Here is a 26086-nt window from a genome sequence, read left to right on the forward strand (position 1 = left end):
ACACCAATGACACAGCCATAAAAATCAAGAGGACTCATTGATCAGTAAGCCTGAAACTGTAGATGGGTACTGAGATCCATGATGGATGTTCCAGATGTGTGTGAGCAAGAGAACATTTCCTCATTACAGTAAAATGTGTTTCTCTGAGCTCATGCACTATAAGACATAAACATCTCTCAATTATGAGTCACTGAATAGAGCCAAAAATCCAACTAATGAACACATAACTCCAGCTGTATCCCAAAGCAACCCTATTCAAGTATCTACAGTAGGAAAGCATCCTAAAACACTGCAAACAATGTGCGTCATCAGCTTGCATTGGATCTTCTAAAATAAATGGGTGGAAATAATTTAAGCCACTCATTTGGTAGCAGAATATTCTGGCCTGGCAATTAAATAGCACAACAAACTCCCACTATCTCCAGGCTATGCTGAGATTTTAATAATGGTTAAATTGACCTGTGAGTGAATTAACTTCTTGCTCTCACATGCTTCCTAAAATAGCTTGTGTGAAAGCAGGCTTTGTTGTGGAGAGCTGTCCCCGACCCTTTAGGCAGGAGAAGATGCGTTCATCCTGACCGCCTTCCTAGTGACTGTAGCCTGCACAAAGATAAAGCAGGTCAGATGCAATTGCTATGGTGCCCATGACATCATTCTGTGCACAAGTCACCACTAAGCGGTGTAAAGAGCGAGAGCAGAGAAGAGGAACGCGAGGAAGAGTACACAAACCCTTCACCCTATGCATGCTTTGAGCACACAGAGCAAAGCCAACATGGGCAATGATGTCAACTACTTTCCCATAGAGGGACTATGGGAAAAAATGGGGTGCAGCAAGCAGTAGCCCCCTTTTCAACATCTTCAGGGCAGAATGGCATGTTAATGACTCACTTCATGGGCTACATATTTAAAACGTGTTGGACATGAATGAATTGAAGAGATGCTGTGCATAATGGGATAATAAAATGAGGGCCTGTGTTGCATATAATTTAGTTTTTCAAATGATATAGTAATACAACTGTCACATTGGCCAAAATGCTTTTATTATCAAACTGAAATAGGGGCTCTTTCAGTGTTGTGATATGTACTATTTAATAGTTGAATACAAACACAACCTGATGTAATCCTAATGCCAAGTACGGGCGGGTAAATATAAAAATGTGGGATTTGCAGATACTAAAACATAAGGCAAAATTATGTTCAAAGTCACTTTGCAGGGAGCCACACGTCTTTCTTTGAAATAGGTTTACAGATGTCGCCCTCTGCTGGTGATTATGAATCTCACATACCTTCTGCACAGAAGCTCACTTACAGTACGGTACTTTCACAGGCTGAAGTGTATGCCTATCCTGGTTATACATTTTGGCCAAGCTACATATATCATACACTCATTTCAAAAACAGATAAACAAAGTTGTTACACAAGGGATCTGCATATGCTTCAAATATGTATATATTGCTTGCTGTTCTTGAATTCAATATGTAAACAATTGAGTTGAAAATACTGTATGTCCATGGACACTGGCATAGCACAATGTGTTACACCGAACAACATAAAAAAGTAATTACATTTCCTAACCTGGTTACCAATGCTTTATGTATGGAGTTATGTTCTAATTAATGCATGTGTCCCTGTTCTGATTGGTAAAGAAATGGTTGTGCAGTTTACACCACAAGATGTTTGCCCTAAATAAATAAGTTATCTACCACTACAAATCTACCTTTCTGCATTTGTTTGGGCCTACTTGAGTCAAAATGCAAGGTAACATGTGGGGTAATCTATATTCCAGTACTTTAATGTGTACAGTTGTGCACTTGAGTGTGTAAAGGTAACTGAATGTACAGCACTGTAAATGCAGGTCTACAATACAAGACCTAATTTTAGTACTAACTACATAGAGTACTTTAACCAAGTCATTATTTAGTCGTATAATTATCCTGTATTATTCCTAAAATTTATTACCCTATGGACTGCATGCTTTGACATGTCAGATTTATTTCGATGTTATGCCATGTCGTGATCCCATGAATATTTGAAGCACTGATGATGATGATGCTTTTTTCTAGAACACCTTCATATCACTTGCACTCTGTCTCACTGCACCATTGTGTTCTTCCGCGCAATATAATTTGTAATCGGTTTATTTTCCGTCATGAAACGTATAAAGCACGCTTAGCAAACAGTACTTCAAGCCCGCATCATATGATTTATTATTTTACTAAAAATACATTTATTACAATTTTACACACATGTTTTCTCGTAATGGCGATGTCTGGATCTACTTTCTCTCAAAAAATTAGTTCCACCCATTTCGCCATTTTATGTTTCACAGCATCTTTGTTGTGAAGAGAAACCAGCTTGATCCATAAAGCAACATCACCGTTAATGCCAGTAAAACAATAATAGCTGTTAGGGATTGTAGCGAGGTTAGTTAATTAGTTATTACCAGCTAAACTATACTGACCACTGCATGATCTTCAAGCGTTGTACGGGCTACGGAAAATCAAAGATTAGGTTAGCTTCTTAGCTTGCCTGGCAACGTGTTTGCTGGACGAAGCCGACAAAAGACGACTGCTCGTCGCACATTTTTCTCTGAAACGGTAATCTACCAGAAGGCACATTGACGACCACCGTGCAGGCCACGAAGACTGAGGAGATGGCGACCTCAGTGGGAAATGTAGCTGACAGCACAGGTTGGTTGATTTCATTTAGCTAACGTTAACAAGCAGTGAAGACGATATATCGTGTTACAGCGTTAGCTGCTATCCATCGAGCGGTTCGCAGGTAGCTAACGTTTAATACTAGTATTACAACACATGTACTAGTCTTTTACCAAGCGTCACATAAATGAACATGATGGCACTGGCACCGTAGGCCCAGTTCGTGCCTCCCCTGTCTTATTATTGATTCAGTGTCGGGCTACTTGTAACGTTAGTTAACATAACGCTAGCTAACTGGTAGCAGGTTGGTACTAACTGGTCTCTTAAATTAGTTTACAAATGCCAATGTGACGATTACGTGCAAGTGTAAACACGTTCTATTAATGTTAAACTGTTAACTATTTACACGTGTGTAACGATTTTGTAAAGGATTTTGCAAAACAGTTTGCATTGTAGCTAAGTTAGCTAGCATGTATGCTAGCCCGAATGACATCAAGTTGCAGTTGCATTTTGTTTCTCACTGAGTGACCAGATAAAGATGGCGTCCCTTGTTAAAAACATCGTTGGCTCTAAAAGCTTTAAAAAGCTACCATTTAACGTTACTTGTCAGGGCCACCGAAACGATTAGCTTCCTGCTGTTAAAACTTGCCGCACAGACATCACTGCTTGGCGCAGATTCCCAAGGTTACCGTCTGCTTTTTTTTCTTTTGAGTTTATCCTGAAAGTGACCATTGGGTCTTGTATCTGATTTCTTGTCATTAACGGCAGTACGCCTGACTTTTGATTGTTGCATTATGACTCGTTGCATTATGTAATAAAAACTATCCGTCCTTCTTACATACAAGCATTATGACATCATAGATGGATGCACCGGGTCTAACGTTACTGTGATCTTTTAATGTCTGCTGGCGTTATGGCCTCAGTGTGCGGTGTGTGTATCCTGTACACCAGTTCGAATGTCTCCAACCCATCAGACCTCCTCGACCCTTGTTGCATGTTGTTTATGCCACACCCAGAATAATTTGATCTCAAGTGACACTGTAGGTCCGCATGAAAGTGAAGGTTTCACCTGTTTTGGCACAGAGCCTTTCGAAAAGTGTGGGAAAAGGCTGATCAATATTATAGCAACACAACACGTTTGGTAATGAAAACCATAAACATTCTGTGCAAGAGAGATGGCTAATGATAAGTACATGCATAATAGACATGTGTCAATATTTAGAACCACAGATGTCTGCTATTTTAAGGCTGTATGGTATTGAAATGTGACTTGACAGCTCTACCATCAAGCTTGTGTTGCATCCCCCTCCCGGTTTGGTTTTCACCTCATGCATTCATTTTGCTGCCAAATTTTGTATTACTTTTTGCTATTTTGTGCTTGGACTCCCCAGTTCACTCAGGTGTATGTGAAATAGTATTTAACAAATATATTTTTGGCATTTGTAAAACATATTTTGTGTGCCAGAAACGCATCACACTGCAACTCTAAAGAACCCTTAGGAAAGGTCTTTGAGCGAAGTGGCCTTGTTTGAAATCATTCTCAAACGAAAACATTTACAAATGAAACGTAATGCAGTAGGAGAGTGCATTTTATCTTGAGATTCAATCATTTTAAACATCTTACCGGCAGTCTTCTGCTTTTATATGAGCAATGTAATTCTGAAGCAACCATATATTTCTTATCATATGAATAAAAACCGTAAAGCTGTAATTAGCTTTATTTAACAGAGAATTAATTTTTAACCCAAGAATTGAAATTGGAATGTAAAATTCCCAAAGATGTGTTGTTTCATCTCAATGCTATCTTTATTACCCCACAAATTGATAGCCATTATTTGTCTTTGACAGCATTAGCTTCATATCCCTTTTTTTAATTTATTTTCATTTGTCTGCTTTAATTTCTTCCATCACCTCTAACATGTGGTTTCCCCCCTCCTTGGGATGTGTTGGTGCTCCAGAACCGACAAAACGTATTCTTTCCTTCCAAGGGTTGGCTGAGCTGGCGCATCGGGAGTATCAGTCAGGGGACTTTGAGGCAGCTGAGCGCCACTGCATGCAGCTATGGAGACAGGAGCCTGATAACACAGGCGTGCTGCTGCTCCTGTCCTCCATCCACTTCCAGTGCCGAAGACTCGACAGGTGAGGTGTCTCAACGCACACTGACCATGTGGTGTGGAAGTGGCAGAGAATAATGGGTCCTCTGTGACTTTCAGTGCACACAGCTGGTCTGTGGAGTCAACTCCAACAACTGAGCGCTCTTCTGGAAATCTTGTTGCTTGATTTTAATATGGCTCACTCTGTCCCCTCATGATTCTAACACTGTTTCGGTGGTAGCCATACCCTTGCTTTGCAGGTGCCGTGGTAAAAGTTTTGGGTCTTGCGAGTTACAGGTTTAAATGTTTGATCTTGTTCACTCTTTTCTATTCTTTCAATCCACATAATGCCAGCAGTATACTCCGAAGTAATTTCAATTTACTGTGTTAAATAAAGCACTACAAGGAATCAGACAAGTGCAGACAAATCTAAAAATGATTACTGGATATGCTGTAGTAATTTACCAAATAATGACAGTTTGGTAAGTGATCGTTCCTTAAAAATATTCACGAGGAGCTAGTAAAGCATATACACTCTGACCATCGAAGTGCAATATGGTGCATGTTCTTTGTCGTAGATGCCAGCTTCATTTGGAGTATACTGCCGGATAATTATAAATAATTTCCTTTGCATTATGCACACTCAACTAATGGATTATGGAAGTTGGTGAAATGTTTTTGATATTGTGTGTCATGTATTAATGCTTTCAATATTTTAGGGATGTTCATCTTGATGTGCTGTTTAAATATTTATCCAAACACAAGTATTCTCCTCTTCACCACTTGCACCTCGCTGCTGCCTCTACACAAGGCATTGCGCCAACACTGCCGGCCACTGCCTGCAGGATTGTGACCATCCTTTGCCCATTATTTCCCTACAGGTCTGCTCATTTCAGCACCTTGGCCATCAAGCAAAACCCAATGTTGGCGGAGGCCTACTCCAACCTGGGGAACGTGTACAAGGAGCGTGGGCAACTGCAGGAGGCCATAGAGCATTATCGCCATGCTCTGAGACTGAAACCAGATTTTATTGATGGATACATCAACTTGGCCGCAGCTCTGGTGGCCGCAGGAGACATGGAGGGAGCAGTGCAGGCTTATGTGTCAGCTTTACAGTACAACCCTGTAAGTGACATGCTATCTGTTGAAGTCCTTAAAGAGTAACTTAACATCGACAGTATTTTCTATTTGCTGATGAGAGAAACACATTTGGCGTGAACACATTGATCTGCGGTTTATTGTAGCAGTGGAATTTTAATGTTTGTTATTTTTCTTCCCAGGATCTATATTGTGTGCGTAGTGACTTGGGCAACTTGCTTAAAGCCCTTGGGCGTTTGGAAGAAGCCAAGGTATGTTACAGCGCGTTGGCATTTGTATATATGTGTTGTTTGTGTTTTTGTTGTAGATTTTCATATTTCATTTCTTTGGTACTTTTAGTGCCACGCTCCAATCAGGACATAAATAATACTTTTTGACTTAAAAAAACAAAACAAATCAAGTCCTTTCCCTTCAAACCTCTCAGCCAAATGAAGGACAGGACATGGTAGCCATTTTTCAGAGTTGCATTAAGCTTTTCCCACCAACTTACTAAAAACCTCTGAAGGTATCGGACCGCAATTGGCCAACACCCGTATGAGGAAGTGTTTTTTGTATTTTTTAAATAATCATAGTACAAACTATTTTTTGTTGATTACTTTTTAGACCGCTTCATCTATGATTTTCCATTATAGTATATTATCACATTAGTCCCCACCCTGTATCACTTTTAGTCCCAATGTCCTTTGCTTTACTCCGACCTTTCACCAGAGGTCAGCCCCTCCCCCCTTCAGGAAGAAAGGCTGGCATTTTTAATGGAAACATTGGATCTATTTTGTCATTTTTGTACCTCAGCTCATGCATTTTCATATAGATTTTGGAGGGAAAATGCTGGCTCGGTCTTTGAAGAATATATGAACTGATGAGAAGCTAGTTTATCTTTGCAGTGCAAAAGATAAGATGGTTTCTAACATAACCACTACACTCCAATGACAAGCTTTTAGTCTTAGTTGGCTGTCAGTTCAGTTGCTGCCAGTGTGGGTTCTTTTCCAAGCGTTACGCTTCCCTTCTGTCATTTGACAAGACTTCGGTCTATATAACCGGGCTCCCTGGGTTGGGTCAAATCTGGGGATATGGAGTTGTCACAGTGGTTACAGGCCATCTTATCTCGTGCTAGAGGGGGGTAAAGGAGTGGGGAGGAGCATCAGGGAGTCACAAGCTCCCCTGCTCTGTCGCTCCACCCCCCGCGCGCTTGCTAAGGATTGGTGGAGTGTGCGCGCTGAGAGCTGCCTTCCTGACCCTTCAGCCATGCCCCGTCAGTGCTCAAGCACACGCCAACAATGCGTTCCATGCACCAATGCATCAGTTCTTCTTTTGGCTAAGGTTGATAATGAAAACTGTACCCAGCTGGCTATCTATTCTGATATCCACCGCTGTTTAATAGTGTGGCAAATTGTGTGGGTTTAGGAGATCTCAAATATCAAGTGCCTTTTTAAATGGTTCAAGTGTCGTCAGGCAGACGGCTCAAAATCTGCACTCCACCGCCTGCGTCAGATGCTGGGTTAGAAAGACAGGCACGCGCAGCAACAGCGATGACTTCTTTATTTCAGAGCTTTGGAGGCTTCTAGATACCAATAATTACATCACAGACTTTTCTCCCTACCCCACTGGCCAGGATTCAAGAAAGCAGGCCAGGACAAAGAAATCAAAGATTTGAAAATATTTCATGAACATGCTAAAAGAATGAAAGAAAATGATTAATACTTCTTCCCTTTTTGCTTTAAATATGTAATAATATTCCCAAATAAATGGGATCAGTTCATTTGGGCAAGATCAAGCCAGTAACTGCCCTCCTGTAGTTTAATGTGAAACTAAATTGATGGACAGCTGGAAACCTGACCTAAACCTAAATTTCACTCATAAACTGCAGATATAAAAGCCTTTCTTCCCTCCCTGTTACCCTCAAGCATTTATTTTGTTTTCTTTGAAATGAAACAGTCATTGCATGAAGGAAAACTAAGTATAGTCTGTTTTATGTTTGTTGTGATTTGGAAGAACCTGTTTTATTTCCATATAAAAAAGGATGTATTGTTTGAAGACTTTTACTAACGACCTTGTTTTCTGATTTTGTCTCTTTTGGTTTTTCCACAACTGATATTGTTATTTAGAAGGTTTCAGGTGGGTGACACTATTCCTGCGTAGGTGCCTGGCGGAAAGGAACACTAGGGCAGCCTCAGTCCTCTCCTCTTCTTCCAGCCAGCTGCGGCCACCAGTCTGACAAAGTCCAAAAATATGGTAACGGGTTTGTAACTGACAACAAAAGAAAAAACCACCTCACTTCATGCTCCTCTGTCTTGTGGCTTCCTTTGAAGAGCAAAAGAAAAACGTAGCAAAACAAATTACAGTAAGCATTCCTTACAATATGCTACACTAATTACCCAATTTTGTATTACGTAAAAAGAAACTAGGATTTGGAAGCAATAATCGTGAAAAACAAGTAAGAACCCTCTAACTTACATGTTGTTTATTTTTCCTATTTTGTTTTGTTTTTCCTTCTTTATTTGGAGTTGCAGCGTTCTGATGATGCAGATAGTGCGCTGTGAGTCTACAGTAGCGCAGGGGCCGCGCAGCGATATCCTCCAAGCAACCAAAAAGGCGGAAAGCGCAAGCCTGCAATCCAAACCCCCCTCACTCCCTTTGTTTGGCCTGTTGGTTGCGGACCTCTCCCCACTCAAAACCAGCCTCGCTCCCAAATGCCCCTAAAATCTCAGACATCATTGGCTTTTGAAAATATCTTTTTACAAATTCAATGAAAAATGGCTCATTGTTAATTTCCAAATCCTCCCCGTCTTACAGTTTAGCAACTGGTTGACCTCTCAACCCCCTCCCCCCCCCCCCCCCCGTCATTCTGAGATACCTTATGGGTGCTGAGTGTTTGCCAGTCTGGTGTTTCAGGTGTTCTGAAAGGGGTTGTTGGTCTGCAGCTGCCTAACCAGGCCATTCAGCGAGCGCAGCAGCGAAGCAATGACCTTTGCCAAGAGCAAGGTCACGCAAACGGCATTCTGTGGTGGTGGCAATAGTCACGCACCACGCGTTCGCGTTTGTTGCGCATGCATTACAGGAACCATCACTCGCATGAACTGTCCAGCATCCTTGGTTGTTGGTTATCATGTCCACACGAAATACAAAATTCCTGCAGATATTTGGCACTTTTTAGATCCTTATACAATATTTAGTAATTGGGGTTATAACTCATCAGGGTTTATTATTAGAGGGCAGCATACTGATGTGGGGGGGCCACTACAGAGTGAGAATGTGGTCATAACTGAAGGATGCGGACATACAAGTGGGTGTTGGTTGGATCCGCGCAGCGTAGGAAAAAGCAATGCAGCTTAGCGCAGCAGACTTATGCGCAAGCGAGCCCATGCTGTAGACTCACTTTTTGCCATGATGGAGAACGGTCACTAATTTTGCTTTCTCTGCCCTTTTTGTTTTTTCTTACTTTTATTCTCAATCTTCTATTTGTTTTTATTTTACAATCCCTTGTCCTCCCCTCTACGCACTATACCTCTCCCATTCTACCTCTTCTCCTCCTGTCCTATGGTTTTTCATTGTAAACCCATTGAAGGCATGTTACCTGAAAGCCATTGAGACCCAGCCCAACTTCGCAGTGGCTTGGAGCAACCTGGGCTGTGTGTTCAATGCCCAAGGAGAGATATGGTTGGCCATACATCACTTTGAAAAGGTCCGTAGCATAACACTTTTCAATCTTAGTACTTTCTCTTTTGGTACATTCTTTGTGTTTTTAAGCTTGGTTTTAATCTTCAGGCAGTGACCCTGGACCCAAATTTCCTTGACGCATACATCAACTTAGGAAATGTTTTGAAGGAAGCCCGCATCTTTGACAGGTGAGTCTGAATGATAATCCTTTTTTACATTCATGTCTAATCTTTAGTCTTTTAAAAGCACCACCCTGTGTGCAATTTTCAAATGAGTCAAAAAACTGTCAATTCTATTACCTCCTTTCCTGTGTTGATCCTGTAGCTGTGTTTAGCATTGTTTTGTCAGGGCTACAGAGCTGCCATCATCTCAACTCAATGCATATGCAACAATTAACAATGTGCTCTAATAATTATGAAGTTGTGTAAATTGGGTTAGATGAGAACTACAATTCAAGTTTTAAATTATGTAGGTTAACACAGGGTCAACGGTACAATGAAATGTTTTTTTGAGAGAGACGGCACGTCAGCAGTCAAATGAGAAATATAAAAAAGGTTTACTATATACGATTAGGTAAAAAAAAAAAATATTCCAAATTTCAGCAAAAATGTATCTTGAGCCTAACTTGTATCCGCACCGTGTCTTATGTTTTCAGAGCTGTGGCTGGATACCTGAGAGCCCTGAGTCTTAGCCCCAACCATGCAGTTGTCCATGGAAACCTGGCCTGTGTCTACTACGAGCAAGGCCTCATTGACTTGGCTATAGACACCTACCGTCGTGCTATTGAACTGCAGCCCCACTTCCCCGATGCCTACTGCAATTTGGCAAATGCCCTGAAGGAGAAAGGAAATGTAAGGCAGCACTTTGTGTTTCCCCTGTCAAGACAATCTGAAATATCCACCTTTTAGGTCTCTAAGTTTCCAAGCATTTACTAAATATAACTTTTAGCAATGCCAACGTCTTTCCCAGGTGTCTGAAGCAGAAGAGTGCTACAACACAGCCTTGCGTTTGTGTCCAACCCATGCAGACTCTCTTAACAACTTGGCCAATATCAAGCGTGAGCAGGGCAACATTGAGGATGCAGTTCAGCTCTATAGGAAAGCACTAGAGGTGAGTTAAGAGTTAACTCTTGTGGTATAGAAAATGTCTGTTTAACGAGACCGTCATGGTTGCTGTTGCTTCTTGGTAACCCTTTTTGTTTTTCATCAGGTGTTCCCAGAGTTTGCAGCAGCTCACTCTAACCTTGCCAGTGTCCTGCAGCAGCAGGGGAAACTCCAGGAGGCCCTTATGCATTACAAGGAGGCCATCAGGTTTGTAAATCTATGCTACAGATACCTGCTGACTAGTTAAAGCAATGCAGCTCATAATATTGGTGTGAGGCCACATCACTCTGCTCAAATATTCCATCAGATGGTGAACCTGTACAGCTTTGGTTCTGTGTTCATGTGCTGTCTTTTCTAAAGTAAATGGTCATAAAGCAACTGATTTTTTTTTAAGACATTATATAGTTGTGATTGATTGAATGATTATCCTGTTTGGTTTTAGAATCAGCCCCACATTTGCTGATGCCTACTCAAACATGGGCAATACACTGAAGGAAATGCAAGATGTACAGGGAGCGCTGCAATGCTACACCCGTGCCATCCAGATCAACCCGGCCTTTGCTGATGCTCACAGCAATTTGGCCTCTATTCACAAGGTAGGAATGACTCCTCATTTTAAATGTGGTATTTAATTATTGTTATCAGTAATAACTGATTGTGTCGCATCACCTTAGGGTCTTACCTACCTCCAGGTTGACCCTACCGCTCTAACTGCAATGAAATTGCAATAGTTTTCTGTAAATAATGCTCAAATTATATTTAGTACATTTCTATAAACGGTTGAAATGAGTCAATAAACAGTGTACTGACTAATGGGTTCATGTTGGTTAAAATGAAATATGTAGGAGGCACTGTTTCATGATTCGTGATTTGATTGCTTTGTGGAGTCTCATGCAGATAATGAACACACATGCATGTAGTCTATTACCTACTGTTTATGTGCAGTATAATGTATTGCCACTTCATGTGTTTTTGTATTCTAATGTTTCTCTTGATTATTAGGATTCTGGAAACATCCCAGAGGCCATTGCATCTTACCGTACGGCTTTGAAACTCAAGCCGGACTTCCCTGATGCTTACTGCAACTTGGCACATTGCTTGCAGGTTTGTATATGTTAACTATCGTCATATTTGTCAAATATTTACAGTACTTATTTCTCCTTTTTTTTTTGTTGCTCCTGTTGAATGAAAAACGTATTTTCTAACTTCTCTTATTCCTGTCACTCTCCCAGATTGTGTGCGACTGGACAGACTATGATGAGCGGATGAAGAAGCTTGTGAGCATCGTGGCTGACCAGCTGGATAAGAACCGCTTGCCTTCAGTGCACCCACACCACAGCATGCTGTATCCACTCTCTCACGGCTTCCGCAAGGCCATTGCCGAACGCCACGGAAACCTTTGCCTGGACAAGGTACACGCACTGATCAAAGCAAGTAAACTTTATTTCATTTTTTGGGGGGATGGAAGGTGGCTGGTGATGGCAGTGGCTGTCTGCAGGGATATGGGGAAGGTAAGGGATGGATGGGTAAAGATACTGGATGTATTTAGGATCGTAGAGAAAGAGGTGAAGGGTGGTGGTGGTGAATGGGTTTGCTTGCAGGGATAGGGGATATAGTTTAAGGTTGGGCATGATTTTAGATGAATCGGTGGATCAGTATTATTCCACCATTGCTACTTTGTGTGTAACTCAGTCCATCTAGCATTAGCTATCCTGCTGTAGTTGTATTCTTATACTATTGCTAATTCCACAGATCAATGCACTGCACAAACCTGCTTTTGAGCATCCCAAGGATCTGAAGGCCAGCGGTGGGCGTCTGCGTGTTGGCTACGTCAGCTCTGACTTTGGCAACCACCCTACTTCCCACCTGATGCAGTCCATCCCTGGCATGCACAATCCTGAGAAATTTGAGGTATTTTATCTTTATTGTAATAGATAATTACAAAAATTACAAACTTTACAAATCTGAACAATGTCTATTACAATGTATTAGGGTTGGAAATAACCAGTCACATTTAAACATTTTGAGCTCTGCTAAGTATTGCAATAATGTATGTTGCGATTTATTACTTTTTTCAACTGCAAATTATGCTGATTGTCAACATCTGTTTATACGATAACACTTTTTCCGATGTCTCCTTTGTTTTGTCCAACGTCTAGTTGACTGAAAAAGCAATTGTTACCAAAAGGTTTAATTTGTATGTGCAATATTTGTAATTTCTATAATAAAAGATTGACAATTGTATTGATACAATATTGCCACGCAAAATATTGCGATACTATGCGGTTTCGATTCCCCCCCCCCCCCCCCCCCCCGCCCACCCACACAATTTATGGTCTTGCCAGGAAATGACACCAGGGTTGAATGAAATAGTTGCACTTTATTTTATGTAAATGTCAACTAATGAGTGTAAACTTATTTTGTTCTCCTCAAGGTGTTCTGCTATGCGCTCAGCCCTGATGATAGCACCAACTTCCGTGTGAAAGTGGTAGCAGAGGCTCATCATTTCACAGACCTCTCACAGGTAACTATTATGAGCTAGAGTTGCGTCTTCGTCACTGTTTCTACTTCTACTGAGTGTTAACCTTTTTATGGATGTGAACTTTTAACACACTGGTCATTTCAACGTGATGTCAAAAAGAAACCATTTCACTGAAATCGGTACCTCTCTTCTCTCCTGCAGATTCCCTGCAATGGCAAGGCAGCTGATCGCATTCACCAGGATGGAGTCCACATATTGGTCAACATGAACGGATACACCAAGGGAGCTCGAAATGAGCTGTTCGCCCTCCGCCCTGCCCCCATTCAGGTGAGCATGATATTGTTTCTGATGACACAGAGTGATAAATGTCACCTGTGTAAATACATTTAAAAAGAAAAACTGTATCTTCACATTCCTTTGAATCTGATCTCAACAGACTATGTGGCTGGGTTACCCGGGTACCAGTGGGGCTCCCTTCATGGACTACATCGTCTCTGACAAGGAGACGTCCCCCTTTGAGGTAGCTGACCAGTATTCTGAGAAACTGGCCTACATGCCACATACTTTCTTCATTGGAGACCACGCCAACATGTTCCCCCACCTCAAGGTTTGCCCATCCTCACATTTCTGCTGTTTGATTCTGTGAGCTGAGTGTCAGGAAACGCAATATAATTTAATCGGGTGCATATAACATTTGATTTTTCCTTTTTCGACCCACAGAAAAAGGCTGTGATTGATTTCAAATCTAATGGGCACATCTTTGACAACCGCATTGTTCTTAATGGTATTGATCTGAAGGCCTATTTGGACAGTCTGCCAGATGTCAAGGTGATAAAGGTGAGTTATGGGAATTTCCTGAAGAACCAAATAGTTTTAAGTGCATTATTGACACATTGAGTGGTGCACTATGGTTAAGTTTTGGACCTCTAAATGGCATCGTTTGACTATGTTCATGGTATATCGTTTACTTTGAATCACAATCTCCGAACAGAGCAATAAATCACTTTGTCATGTTTGTCCTTGGATCATGTTATTGAGAAAATATATTGTTGTATGATTTAGAATCAAGTATTTATGTTCAACTTTAATGTTCTCTGAACAGATGAAGTGTGACAACAACCAGGAAGCTACTGGGGACACAAACGGAGCTCTGTCGATGCCCGTAATCCCCATGAACACAGCAGCTGAAGCAATCATCAACATGATCAACCAAGGCCAAATCCAGGTCACCATCAACGGCTTCACTGTCAGCAATGGCCTGGCCACCACACAGGTATGTCTAACTTGTCCATGTAAACGCAAATCTTGAGGAGTGTAGCATTGGTACAGAACATCAACGAATGCAGAAGAAAGGCACGAGCAGCCGTTTAATTCAGCCTGCTGCTTTTCCAGATTGTTTCAGCAGCTGAGGTTGTAGTCACTGAGCCTGTGTCCTTACAGGTATGATGTTTTCATGAAATTTAAGGTGGAAGCACAGAACTGTTGGTGAGGGAAATGGTGGCATTATGGATTGGCTATTAAATGAACGATACGGTCTTGGCTCGGTACCCTCAAGTGGCTCAAACAGTCACACTTGATAACTTTTCAGGATGAAAGCATTTAGGCCACTCCATGGTTTAAACAATACTGTTGTGTCCCCCATTTTAGATCAACAACAAAGCTGCCACTGGGGAGGAGGTGCCACGCACAATCGTTGTGACAACCCGCTCCCAGTATGGTCTCCCAGAGGACTCCATCGTCTACTGCAACTTCAACCAGCTCTATAAGATTGACCCCCCTACTCTTCAGATGTGGGCCAACGTAAGTTGGATAGACTTGGTTATAACGACTGCTTTAAAGTGTTCCTTCGTGTTAAAACGGTGCTTTTCAAACTCCCCTCTCTCTGCAGATCCTGAAGCGTGTGAGCAACAGCGTGCTGTGGCTTCTTCGCTTCCCTGCTGTCGGCGAGCCCAACATCCAGCAGTATGCTCAGAACATGGGTCTGCCTGGCTCTCGCATCATCTTCTCTCCTGTGGCGCCAAAAGAGGAGCATGTGAGAAGGGGCCAGCTGGCTGATGTGTGCCTCGACACTCCTCTGTGCAATGGTCACACCACAGGCATGGACGTTCTCTGGGCAGGAACACCCATGGTCACCATGCCAGGTGAGGAAACTAGGGCAACAAGGGTCGGACTTATAACCCTTGGTTTGCTCATTTAATACTAATGTTTTAGTCGATCTAACTAGTAGATCTGCAAAGATTACTTGATTAGTTATCAATTATTTTGATAATTGGTAATTCTTTTGAAAGAAAGTCAGAATCCTAGTTTCAGTAAACTGAATATCTTTGAGTTGTGGACAAAACAAATCATTTAAAGAGGTCATCTTGGACTTTAGGAAACACTGATCAACATTTTCTGACATTTCACAACTAATCGATTCATCTGGAAAATAATAATTGACAAGGAAAATAATCGCTAGATGCAGCACCACTTACGACAATACTCAGAAAATCAAACCATTTTACAAATAAAAAAATGTCCTATGATTAAATAATATCTGTGTAGAACACATTTTAATTTGTAAAAACCTCTCTGTAAAGGTGAAACCCTTGCCTCCCGTGTGGCTGCCTCACAACTTAACTGTCTGGGCTGCCCTGAGCTAATAGCCCAGAGTCGTCAGGATTATGAGGACATAGCAGTCAAACTCGGCACTGACATGGAATAGTAAGTAGAATTTGATCTGACTTTTTTTATATTCTTAAAAAATATGGTTTGTAAACCCCAAAGTCTGACCATTTACTTTTGTCTCCTTCAGCCTGAAGATGGTCAGAGCACGTGTTTGGAAGCAGCGAATCTGCAGCCCTCTTTTCAACACCAAGCAGTACACAATCGACCTGGAGAAGCTTTATCTGCAGATGTGGGAGCACTATAGCAATGGCAAAAAGCCAGAGCCCCTGCTCAAAATCCATTCAGTAGAGACCAGTGAGAATGCCTGAACTGGAAGCATGCTGATTTCTTTTACCTTGTAGCCCAACCATGTCCAGCCCTCCTCGTTCTTTTTCTAAACCATTGTCCGCACCCTTGCTTGGAATGGTCAGTGTCCACTTCTGCCCTGTCTCTCTCTCAATGATTGTCTCATCGCTGTCATTCACTATTAACGGGACTCTTATTTGTAAAGGAGCCCATAGATGTACACTATTTTTTCCCCATCCCATCTGTTGTTTCATCACACATCTGCATTTCCTGAGCCAGATGCAGCCTGAGACTTTCAGGCACCTCGTCTGAGACTCTTGTCCTAAAACACAGTATAGTTGATGAGCATGAGAGGATTGTGAATGCCCTGCTAACCCTTCAGTCTTTGGATCAGTGGATTTGATTTTTTTCCTCCTGTCCGTGTGTGTACAGGACTAACTGCAGCTTGTGGAGAGAATGCCCAGCCGTCATTACTTGTTGATCTATGTATAAATGGATTAAGAGTGTTGTGTGTTTTTAAAAGGACAAAGTTTGCACCATGGAAATTGTAACTCTGACTTAAGTTTCATCAGCTTTAACATGCTATTGTAAAACTTAGATTGCAACAGCTCTTTAGTTTGTCTTAAGCTGTTATTAAATTGCTGCAATGAGTAGATGTGCTAGTTTTGAAGAATATGGTCTAGATGAAGACTACTTCCCCTCACCAAATGGCAACTTTTATTCATTTAGTTGTCAATCAAAGAATATGTTCAGTGGCTGTTCTGTTTGATGTCACACTATGCTTGTATAGATAATTGGACAACGTTGGTCAAAGGAGCTTCAATTCATTGGAAAGGGCCTAAGTGTCAGTTTAGATGTCAGAGCTGTTCACAAATTGATATTGGTTTTTTTAAACTCAAACCAGGAACGGCCTAGGTAAGTATTTTCTAAGCGGTTTTTGTTTTTGTATTGTCCGTTAACTGTATGCTGTCAATGCCGCAAGGTTCTAAATATAATTTTAAAAAAATTAAAGAGATGGCAAAACTCTGTACTGTCTACTGCCCTCACTTGATTTCATTTATTGGTAGAGTCAATGAAAGGTAACAGCTTATGATTACTGTGTCAAATATATGACCAATCTTTAATTAGAGACAGATTGATGGTTATTGTTTTGGTGCATTGCAACTAGATTTAGTTTAATCTTAACCCGTCAGTCACCATAGGGCAATGTTTCTCAAACTTTTTCAGACCAACGACCACTTAACCCAGGGGTCTGCAACCTGCGGCTCAGGAGCCACATGTGGCTCTTTAACCCCTATGAAGTGGCTCCCTGTAGCTTTGACAAAATAAAAACATGGAACCTGTATTTTTTGTTGCACAGTGCACAATCTTTCAAAGGGAACGCCTCTTATCTTGGAGTCAGAGGTGATATTGACACCATATTTTTTAATATTTCGTCAACTAAATAATGCGTCACATTCTACTGCGTCTATGGCCTTTCACTGCAGGTGGCTTATCTTGAGTTGCAGACTTCCGCCTAACTCTATGCTAACCATGGATAAAACCAGAAAAATAAAAGTTTCGGAGAAATTGTTTATTCTGCGTGGACAGATACATTTGCTTTCCCTGTCAACGATGCTGGCTTACCTGTGTGCTTGATATGTGGTGAGAAATGAGCAAACAGAAAATGTAATGTTGTGGGACATATGTGAGGCTGTTGTGAATTGTTTAAAAGCCAAAGAAATGATCACCACCTCCATGTGGATGATAACGTACTGAAACGGACATAATTAAATACAAACTGGCCTATGTTTTATGTTTACTCTTTTTAAGATATTAGGCTGCAGCTATATGTTTTTTGTTTTTTTTTCAAAGTGGGATAATTTCTTTATTCATTTCATTTTTATATTGTATTTTTTATTGTTTTGTGCATTTTTATATTATATTCATTTTTATTGTATTCAACATATATGGGGCGGACTCAAATAGGCTGCATAGTTCTGTGTTTAATTTATTTCAAAGTAGGCCTCAACATGTATTTCTTCCTTCTCTTCAAAAGAGTTTGGTGTTTTCCTTTGTTAAAACAGGTAAAGAAAATAGCAACAGTTTATTTTATTGTCATTCTGTAATTTCGTAAATGCAACAACTGTAGTATAACTATATAATAAATCTATAAATATGTTATCAAATATGTTTTGCGGCTCCAGACTAATCTTATTTGGTAGAAGAGGTGCCAAATGGCTCTTTAGATAGTAAAGGTTGCCCCTGATTTAACCAATAAAAAAACACCCACGGACCACCTAACTCCAAATATCCAGAAACAATAGGCCTGTTTACCACTCTAACAGTATATTACAAATGACAGCCTAATAATGAGCTTCATGTGACCTTCTCTATATCACACATTAAATCAACAATACAAATACAACTACAGATTCTACAAGCATTTCGTTCATATGCGATTTAAACGGTGAATGCTGATAGATTTTACACATCATATGAAACGTGACTACATTTATTACTGAGTTTATGTCCGTACAGAGCCGCAATTTACCCACAGCAAGATCGTTACTACTGAGAGATGCGCAGAATGCAAACTGAGGGTGCCTTCGTCATGTGTTTCTTAAATTCATCACGTTTTCTCTCAAAACATCCTGAAGGTTTCCCAATGTAGTCCTTGTGTTTACTCTCAACATGTCGCTTGAGTTTGGCTGGTTTCATAGCCTCGTTCGCCAACGACTCGTAGCAGTGAGTGTGGATTAGGATCCTCTTCATCTCCAATCCAAAGAAATCCAGATTTGATGTAGTCGCTGTGATATTTAACATGTTGAAGCACTTTAATGCAGCTTGTTGAACTTATTTTCACCCTGTTGGCTAATTTAATTAACAATATATATTTTAAGAACGGTTCGCATGTTTTCTATATATATAAGTATAGTGTAGCATTAAATGGAATAGAGCATACGATTACTTTTTAAACCGTCTCCAGTGCAAGTACCTCAAATTGAAAGGAAGTTGGTATCCCTTTTAGAATCAATCCATGTACGGCCATTGATGGTGGGCGTCACCATCAAATCATATGAAGCCCGCTCCGATTGGTCGAATGTCTTCTTAACGACTTCCGGTCTCAAAAGAACACAAGATTTAAATGTTCCTTCGCTTAGTTCCCGTCTGCCACCTCTGCCCCTTTTTATTTACAACAACAGGAGCGCCGTTGGTAATCATAGCAAGTGAAATATATTTTCTTTTAGAAAATTAAATAATGTTCTATGAGTTTCATTCAATACAAACGGGGAACTGAACTCCTTTCAAACAGTTTAGCTCGAGTGCAAACATAATGTTAGCTAGCAAATTGCTAACGGTAATGCTAACGTTTCTAGCTACAGCAAGCGCGTGTGTGGCTTTATAATCTCTTAACAGATTTGATTTGCATTAACTGAAAATGAATATCATGCATTAAACTATCTCAGTTATCTTTACTTTGGCGTTTTATTGGCAGCTTATTATAACTAAATTGTTTGACGTTAGCGCTGAACTTTAAATGTTAAATGACTGTCATGTTGATTGGTGTGCCGTTTTCACAGACCAGAGGAAACAATGAATGATCATACCCGCAAATTATTTGAACGAGTTGCTAAAAAGATGGGCTGGGATGATGAGGGAGGACTGGACACAGCAGAAAAAAAGGTTTGATGCACACTTCATTAACCTGCAAACATAAACAAGTTATAGTTTAACAACTCGTAAACATATGTTGTTGATGTTTCTTTGAGTTACTGGAAGAACGATCAGTTCACAAGCATATATTTGAATGTGGCGCTGCAGCAATTATTTATTAATCGATTAGTAGATTAACAGTTCATAAATCATTTTAGTCATTGTTTCTAGCTTCTTAAATGTCAGGGTTCTATGCTTTTCTTTGTCATTATCATAGTTAACTGAATATATTTGAATAAAACAAGTCATATGAAAAGTAAGTGTTTTTTGACATTTTATTGACAAAATGATTAATCAAGAAAATAAGCAGCAGATTAATTGTTAATGAAAACTTGTTAGTTGCAGCCCTATTTAAATGTTGGATTTTTTTAAATTATAATCCCAATATGTCTGTTTTCATTGTTTCTAGTTGATAAACTCAATTGGCAAAACTCGTCATGCTGCCACAAGCAGTTATCGATCTGTGGATCAAGCAGCCTCTCCTGTCCAGCTTGCCCTCTCTGACGGGGAAGATGACCCAGAGAAGGAGAACCAGTTCTCCAAGGGCAACGATTACAGAAACAAATCTTTGATCGAGTCCAGTGATGATGACTTTGACCAATGTGAGCTAGTTAAATTGTATACATTTGTATATGGATCATTTATACGACTCTGTTTGCAAATACGTTAATTCTACCTTTTTGATGCCTTAGTTCTTGTGGGAAGGGCTACACCAAAAGCTAAACCTACCCCACTGAAACCATGTAGTGCTGCAATGAAAGACCGGTAAGTGCACTGACAATGTTTTCACAAGACAACATCTTTGTGTTGTTTCTGGTTTAAATGTTACCTGTCATGCTTCGGATCAAAGTTTTGATCATGGTAGTTCTAGGCTCAAACTTTTTTTTCTCCTTTTTAGCTCAAATGTTCTTGTGAGTTCGGACGATGACGGCGGCTTCGAAACATGTAAGTGGCCTTTTTTTAGTTTTATCTGTAATGCAATTACTATAAATGACACACATTCTAACATCAGTTAGATGATGAAAACCTTTTTGTACTGTCTGCCTAATTTTCCTCTCATACACCCTCATTACGGATGTTGAAGTTCTGCAACGATTGAAAACCCCAAAGGCCAAGACTAAGAACATTTCACAGAGTGGGAGTGAAGATAGGTGAGTTTTTGATGTATTTTCTTCCTTCAAATCAAATGCGTTGTCACAGTCTTGAAGATTTAGTTTCGAAAAAATATGTTTTACCTTTTGTTTATTCTAAAGCATCAAAAACTTCATAGTGGATGACTTCTCATCAGATGATGACTTTATTGAGACAAAATCATCTCGTAAAGGTAACTTGGAATGACCGTATCACTACTGAATTAAAATATATATATATTTCAAAGAAAAGCAACATGAAACTGTGTGTATAACGCTGATGTTTTGTGTCCACTGTTTTGCAGTGCCTAAGAAGTGTAATACTCCAGCAGTACTGCATCCACTGAGGAGACCGCTGTCTCGGTGTGACTCCCCAGTCTTTGTTAGTGACAGTGATGATGATGAGAATAATATTGTGGTCAAGAGCACGTGGAAGACTCGTCACTCAAAACCTAAACCCACACCAAAGGCTAACAAGACGAATGCTCTGAGGTGTGATGAAGAAGACAGTTCGCCATCACTACCGTCCCCTCCCGTCCCTTCTCCTTCTCCTTTTCCTTTTCTTCCTCACAAAACTCAAACATTGCTGGCCTCTCCAAAACGCACTCTTTCAGCACCGTCTAGGCTGGATGAATCGGCCAGTTCTGAAGAGGAGTTCATCTCCCTACTGGAGAGACTGAAAAAGAAAAACAAGTTCGCCGGCACTTCATTCTCCCCTAAAGGCACCCACGGTAACTGTTTTTTATTTGGATTGTCGCATTTTTAACCGTCTCTAACTTTTGGTTTTTATTCTAGTTGAGAGGCTAATTGTTTTGTTTAAATTTAGAATTCGATAAGAAGCCTCCTGTGTCAGCTCTTCCTGTAAAGGGACTCGCAACACCAATCTCTAAACCATTAAGGGAAACACCTCTGCATGTGAAGACACCAGGAAAATCCGTCTTCTTGAAGCCCAGAGTCAGTCAGACAGAGCCCAGGCCTGGCCCCACCAGCAGGTACATCTACTCACCAGTTTATATCTTGAAAGTCGCTCACTCAGTTTGTCTTTCATACACAGACACTCGTCTTTAGCTTAACCTGTTCTTTCCCTTCTAGGGTAGCATTGTGTAAGACCCCGGGGTGCTTCCTGCAGACCTTATCAAACCCTGGCTCCACTTCTGGCCGCAATTTTAAGCAGAACAAGGAAGAACTTACCAGTAGACTTTACCAGCTGTACAATACCAGTGTGTTTGACAGTAAGGTAATGACTCTCAGTTTCCCCCCCTTGTTTCAGCTAAATGTTTTTTAAATGTCATCTGATTTTTAATGTATAAATATTTTTACATTGTGTAATTTGCTTAGTTAACATATAGTATGTATTATTTTTCCTTGTCTGACATGTCTTCTAGCTCCCCGTCAATATGTCAGTGACTTGGAATAAGAAGATGCGGAAAACAGCCGGTTACTGTATCACAGGGCAGGAGCGAGGCGGAGGGAGCCGCTATGCCCGCATTGAACTGTCCGAAAAAGTCTGTGATTCTGCAGGTAATGCCAGATAAACTTGAAAGTCCCTGAATGTGAATATGTGATATCATGTGTCTTGCACAGTAACATTGTCATGTCTGTTTGTATTGGATTAAATCTCTTCACCCCTTTCTCATTGTTCCGCCCTCCTAGATCGTCTCAGGGACACGCTGATTCATGAGATGTGTCACGCTGCAACCTGGCTGATTAATGGTGTTAGGGACGGGCACGGAAACTTCTGGAAGCTGTATGCTCGCAAGTCCACAGTGGCGCATCCCGAGCTGCCCATGGTCACTCGCTGCCACAGTTATGACATCAAGTACAAGTTTCAGTACCAGTGCATCCGCTGCCAGAATACGTACGTCAGATCGATTTGAAATCATTAACCTCATATTGTTCTTTAATATTCACCTTGCATTTACAGAGTTCTTATACCTTACATTTTACCCTGATTCTTCACAGGATCGGGCGTCATTCCAAGTCCCTGGACACGCAGAGGTTTGCATGTGCCCTCTGCACAGGACAACTTGTCTTACTAACGCCTGCCAAGCAGCGTGCTCCCGCACCGTTTGCCAACTTTGTCAAAGAGAATTATGGGACTGTACGACAGAAGCTATCAGGACAAAGTCACGCGGAGGTGATGCGTAAACTTAGTGCAGACTTTGCCTCCAAGACTAAACTAAGTCAAAGCTGAGATGTTGATGAACAACCACAGAAAACCAATTCTGAAATACCTCAGTCAACTAGTCGTGTGTGTGTGTGTGTGTGAGTGTGAGTGTGAGTGATCCTTGGTATCACTTTTATACTGGAGATCAGTGTCCTTTGGCATTGTACAGGACGTTAAATGTGCGATTAGATCCTTTTTTATTATTTTTTAATATTTGACTGGTTTTGTCTTCCTGTTATGAACTCTATAAATAAAGTTTAAACGTGTTACTGCACATTAAATGGTCACTTGACATCTTTATGACATTTAATTTGAGTTACTTCAATTGGTTGTAAATGGTCAGCACAGAAAATATGCATTTTTGCTTTATCTGCAAAACTCCACACTAAGGGATTGCTTGGGTTACAAAATAACTTTTTATTTGATCCTGTTTTATTCCAGGTTTGAAGCATCTTTCTAAATATTTTACAGAAATATGGTATTGTGTGGGTGAGAGGATGGCGTTATGTTTTCCATGACTCGCCCTCTGCTATCAGGCAAATATTGACGGGTATAATACAGTTCTGTACAGATGTATTAATATTGTCCCCGATTTTTGTATAAATAAGCAAATATAATCCCGATAAGAAACGCTAGCTGTTGACTCATCACCACAGGGATGAGGTTTTAGGTCTGATGTGTTACGACATGGTGAAGCTGAGTAAATGGACAGCCTGTAACGCTGACGCATGACAAAAAGATCGCCATCAGGGTGAAACTGACTTCTGATCATGTGTCTGCTGCACCACAAGGCATTGGAAATGCTCAAGAGAGAAGAGGATCTTTGAAACGGATGTGAGGGTGAGTGTTAACATCTTGTTTTCAAGGTACTAGTGATTTTGGTTTGCTTTTAAACTCCATGTGTGCTAATGACTTGTATTTTTTACAATACTATCTGGAAGGCTGATCAGAGGGAGCTGCATGTCATGGATATCCACTGCAATGTGACCTCACTCGAGGCCCAGGCACAGATTAACTCCACCATCTTCCACCTGGTTAAGATGGTCAGCATGTGCGTGAGCTGCACTTTGAACACTGTACTCAGGTTTTCCTTTGCTCCTGGTCATCACACGCTCCCCGTCCCTCCTCAGACACGCTCGCTTCCTGCTCCTCACACACCTCCTCTTGTGTGTCAACCTCCAGGTAGGTCTACATTGTTTGAAATTGGACCGTTTCCAGTACTCCTTTTCTTAACAACTGCGATGAAGATGAAATGCCCTTTTGGATAAATCCATCCTCATTACCATTTCAGCAGCTCCTCTGGACTATCCAAACAGTTCTCTTAAAATCCAGAGAAGGTATACCAGTGACCCAGTGTCTGATCTTCTGTGCTGTTAACCAGGCCTGCTCATTGGTTTGTAAAACATTGATTATATCCTTGTGATCCATTTTTGTTTTATACAAGGATTTATAGATCAGTCTGATCCGAAAGTCTGTAAGTGGCAGCCATGATAAGAGCTGAAGGTAAGGAGAGGTGCTTCAATGCTAGCATTTGTATCTCCATTAGCATAGGGTACACCGGACCATCCTTTATGAAAGGAAAGAAGATAAGGCCGTCCTTGCGGAAGCAACATGCAGTATATGTTGATGCAAAAATAACATCCACTGTTGCATAAATACGTAGCCTAGTGTAAGTGCAGTCGTATTCTCTTGGCACTGCGGTTATCTTTTCCTGACATTTCCATCCAAGTCAGGCATTTTTAAATGCTTACGCCATATTATTAATATTATTAACTCTAGTGTTGAGTTGTGTAATTTCTATGCAGGATGATACGTGTAAATTATTCAGGAGAGAGAGGATAAGACCAAAAGGCAGCACGGTAATTTACAGTATAAAAAAAGATTTTATTTACCTGGTGGCCTCTTTAAAAGTGCTGTGATCGACATAAATGTGACCTAAAATCGTGCTCTACTCTCTGCTGACAGCGTGCCAGCTCTGACACTGCACAAGTAACCTTAACATGGCAGGTAACTGCATCTGCTTTATGTCTTTATGACTTTTTCTGCTCAGGTGGACCTCTTCCTGAGCACCGCTCTGGCCGTGGACCGCGTTGTAGCTGTCAAGTGGCCCCTGCACTATGAACTCTTGATGTGTGCTCAAAGGAAGAGAGCAACTGTTGCAGCCATATGGACCTTATCAGCTGTACTCAGCAGTGTGGCTCTGGGTCTCAACCTCAACACCATCCAGGTCAATTTCACCCTTCCCCGATGTCGATCTCTCATACTTACACCCTGCCTGTCAGGGTCATCAGCTCTGGTACTTTACTGCCGAGTGGGAGCTGCTGTGGTCGTGCCTCTCTGCTCTCTGACCATCCTGGCCTGCTTCTGCCTGCTCTGCTGGGACATGCGTGCGGGACGGCTCTGGACCCAGCGAGCTTGTGTGACCCTGACCCTCCAGGCAGCTCAGACTATCCTCTTTTCTGTTCCTGTGGTCATGGACAGCTACCTGATCCCTGGCTACCTGCACAGTGATGCTCTCGATATAGCAACCACCATCATCTACAACCTGGGGGTGTCGCTCATCCCTCTTATTTATGGCTACCGCTCACGGGAGCTGCAGCAAAGGATTCGACAGGCTGCACACAGGAACAAAGTCAACAACCAAAGCCAGTCATAATAAACCTTCGTTTGAGCAGCTGCTATTTATAAAACCTAACATTTCTGACCTTAGTTTCCTGTTCAGCAGTCGCTTTTCCACATTTATTGTGTCACTCTTTGCATTGACTTGATTGTTTGAAATGGTAATGTTGGATAGCTGAGTCAATATGCTGGGGTTAGGTAGCAGCATCTTCCTGTAAAACATTAATTAGCAGCAGTAGAACAAATAATGAGAGTTAAAAAAAAAAAAACGGAGTCAAGCTGTTCAAACACTGATAGCTACTGGAACAACGATGCTTAAAATAATGAAGAATCAAAGACAGGACAAACTGCTTCCACATTTTTATTTTGTACCTTAAACACTTATTGTGTGTGTGTGTGTGTGTATATATATATGTGTGTGTATATATATAT

At 41.0% G+C, this 26086-nt stretch overlaps 3 protein-coding genes across 11 annotated transcripts; all 3 read left to right on the forward strand.

The window, feature by feature from the left end:
• The first annotated feature begins 2316 nt into the window (after positions 1-2316).
• On the forward strand, positions 2317-17070 carry LOC115014345 (UDP-N-acetylglucosamine--peptide N-acetylglucosaminyltransferase 110 kDa subunit). 6 transcript variants are annotated; one of them, XM_029441120.1, is made up of 22 exons: positions 2317-2690; positions 4616-4796; positions 5632-5875; positions 6031-6099; positions 9414-9530; positions 9614-9693; positions 10161-10356; positions 10475-10615; positions 10715-10815; positions 11051-11204; positions 11611-11712; positions 11841-12038; positions 12361-12519; positions 13043-13132; positions 13292-13417; positions 13527-13697; positions 13811-13927; positions 14193-14363; positions 14738-14890; positions 14979-15231; positions 15670-15793; positions 15885-17070. In XM_029441120.1, exons 1-22 carry the CDS (start codon positions 2654-2656, stop codon positions 16063-16065), a joined length of 3165 nt encoding a protein of 1054 aa, XP_029296980.1. In that variant the 5' UTR covers positions 2317-2653; the 3' UTR covers positions 16066-17070. The 6 variants fall into 6 exon arrangements, with proteins under 6 accessions (XP_029296980.1, XP_029296981.1, XP_029296982.1 ...); XM_029441121.1 differs by having other exon boundaries at positions 11841-12020; XM_029441122.1 differs by having other exon boundaries at positions 4646-4796.
• A 2067-nt stretch (positions 17071-19137) lies between these two features.
• Positions 19138-26056, forward strand: gcna (germ cell nuclear acidic peptidase). 4 transcript variants are annotated; one of them, XR_003832905.1, is made up of 14 exons: positions 19138-19247; positions 19606-19708; positions 20148-20340; positions 20431-20503; positions 20637-20683; positions 20814-20889; positions 20992-21062; positions 21174-21599; positions 21695-21860; positions 21961-22105; positions 22254-22389; positions 22522-22726; positions 22831-23148; positions 26040-26056. XR_003832905.1 is itself a non-coding variant. In XM_029441260.1 (13 exons), the coding sequence occupies exons 2-13, from the start codon at positions 19619-19621 to the stop codon at positions 23060-23062; spliced, it is 1860 nt and encodes a 619-aa protein (XP_029297120.1). In that variant the 5' UTR covers positions 19138-19247; positions 19606-19618; the 3' UTR covers positions 23063-23311. The 4 variants fall into 4 exon arrangements, 3 of the variants coding, with proteins under 3 accessions (XP_029297120.1, XP_029297121.1, XP_029297119.1); XM_029441260.1 differs by lacking the exon at positions 26040-26056 and having other exon boundaries at positions 22831-23311; XM_029441261.1 differs by lacking the exon at positions 26040-26056 and having other exon boundaries at positions 20823-20889; positions 22831-23062.
• Positions 23543-26033, forward strand: LOC115014429 (olfactory receptor 1B1-like). The gene is given in 5 exon segments (XM_029441263.1): positions 23543-23875; positions 23977-24117; positions 24119-24217; positions 24327-24428; positions 25086-26033. Coding segments are annotated over 4 exon segments (924 nt in total). The 5' UTR covers positions 23543-23875; positions 23977-24000; the 3' UTR covers positions 25692-26033.
• Positions 26057-26086: the final 30 nt, after the last annotated feature.

This window comes from Cottoperca gobio, chromosome 10, assembly GCF_900634415.1.
Source record: "Cottoperca gobio chromosome 10, fCotGob3.1, whole genome shotgun sequence".
Classification (NCBI taxonomy): Eukaryota; Metazoa; Chordata; class Actinopteri; order Perciformes; family Bovichtidae; genus Cottoperca; species Cottoperca gobio.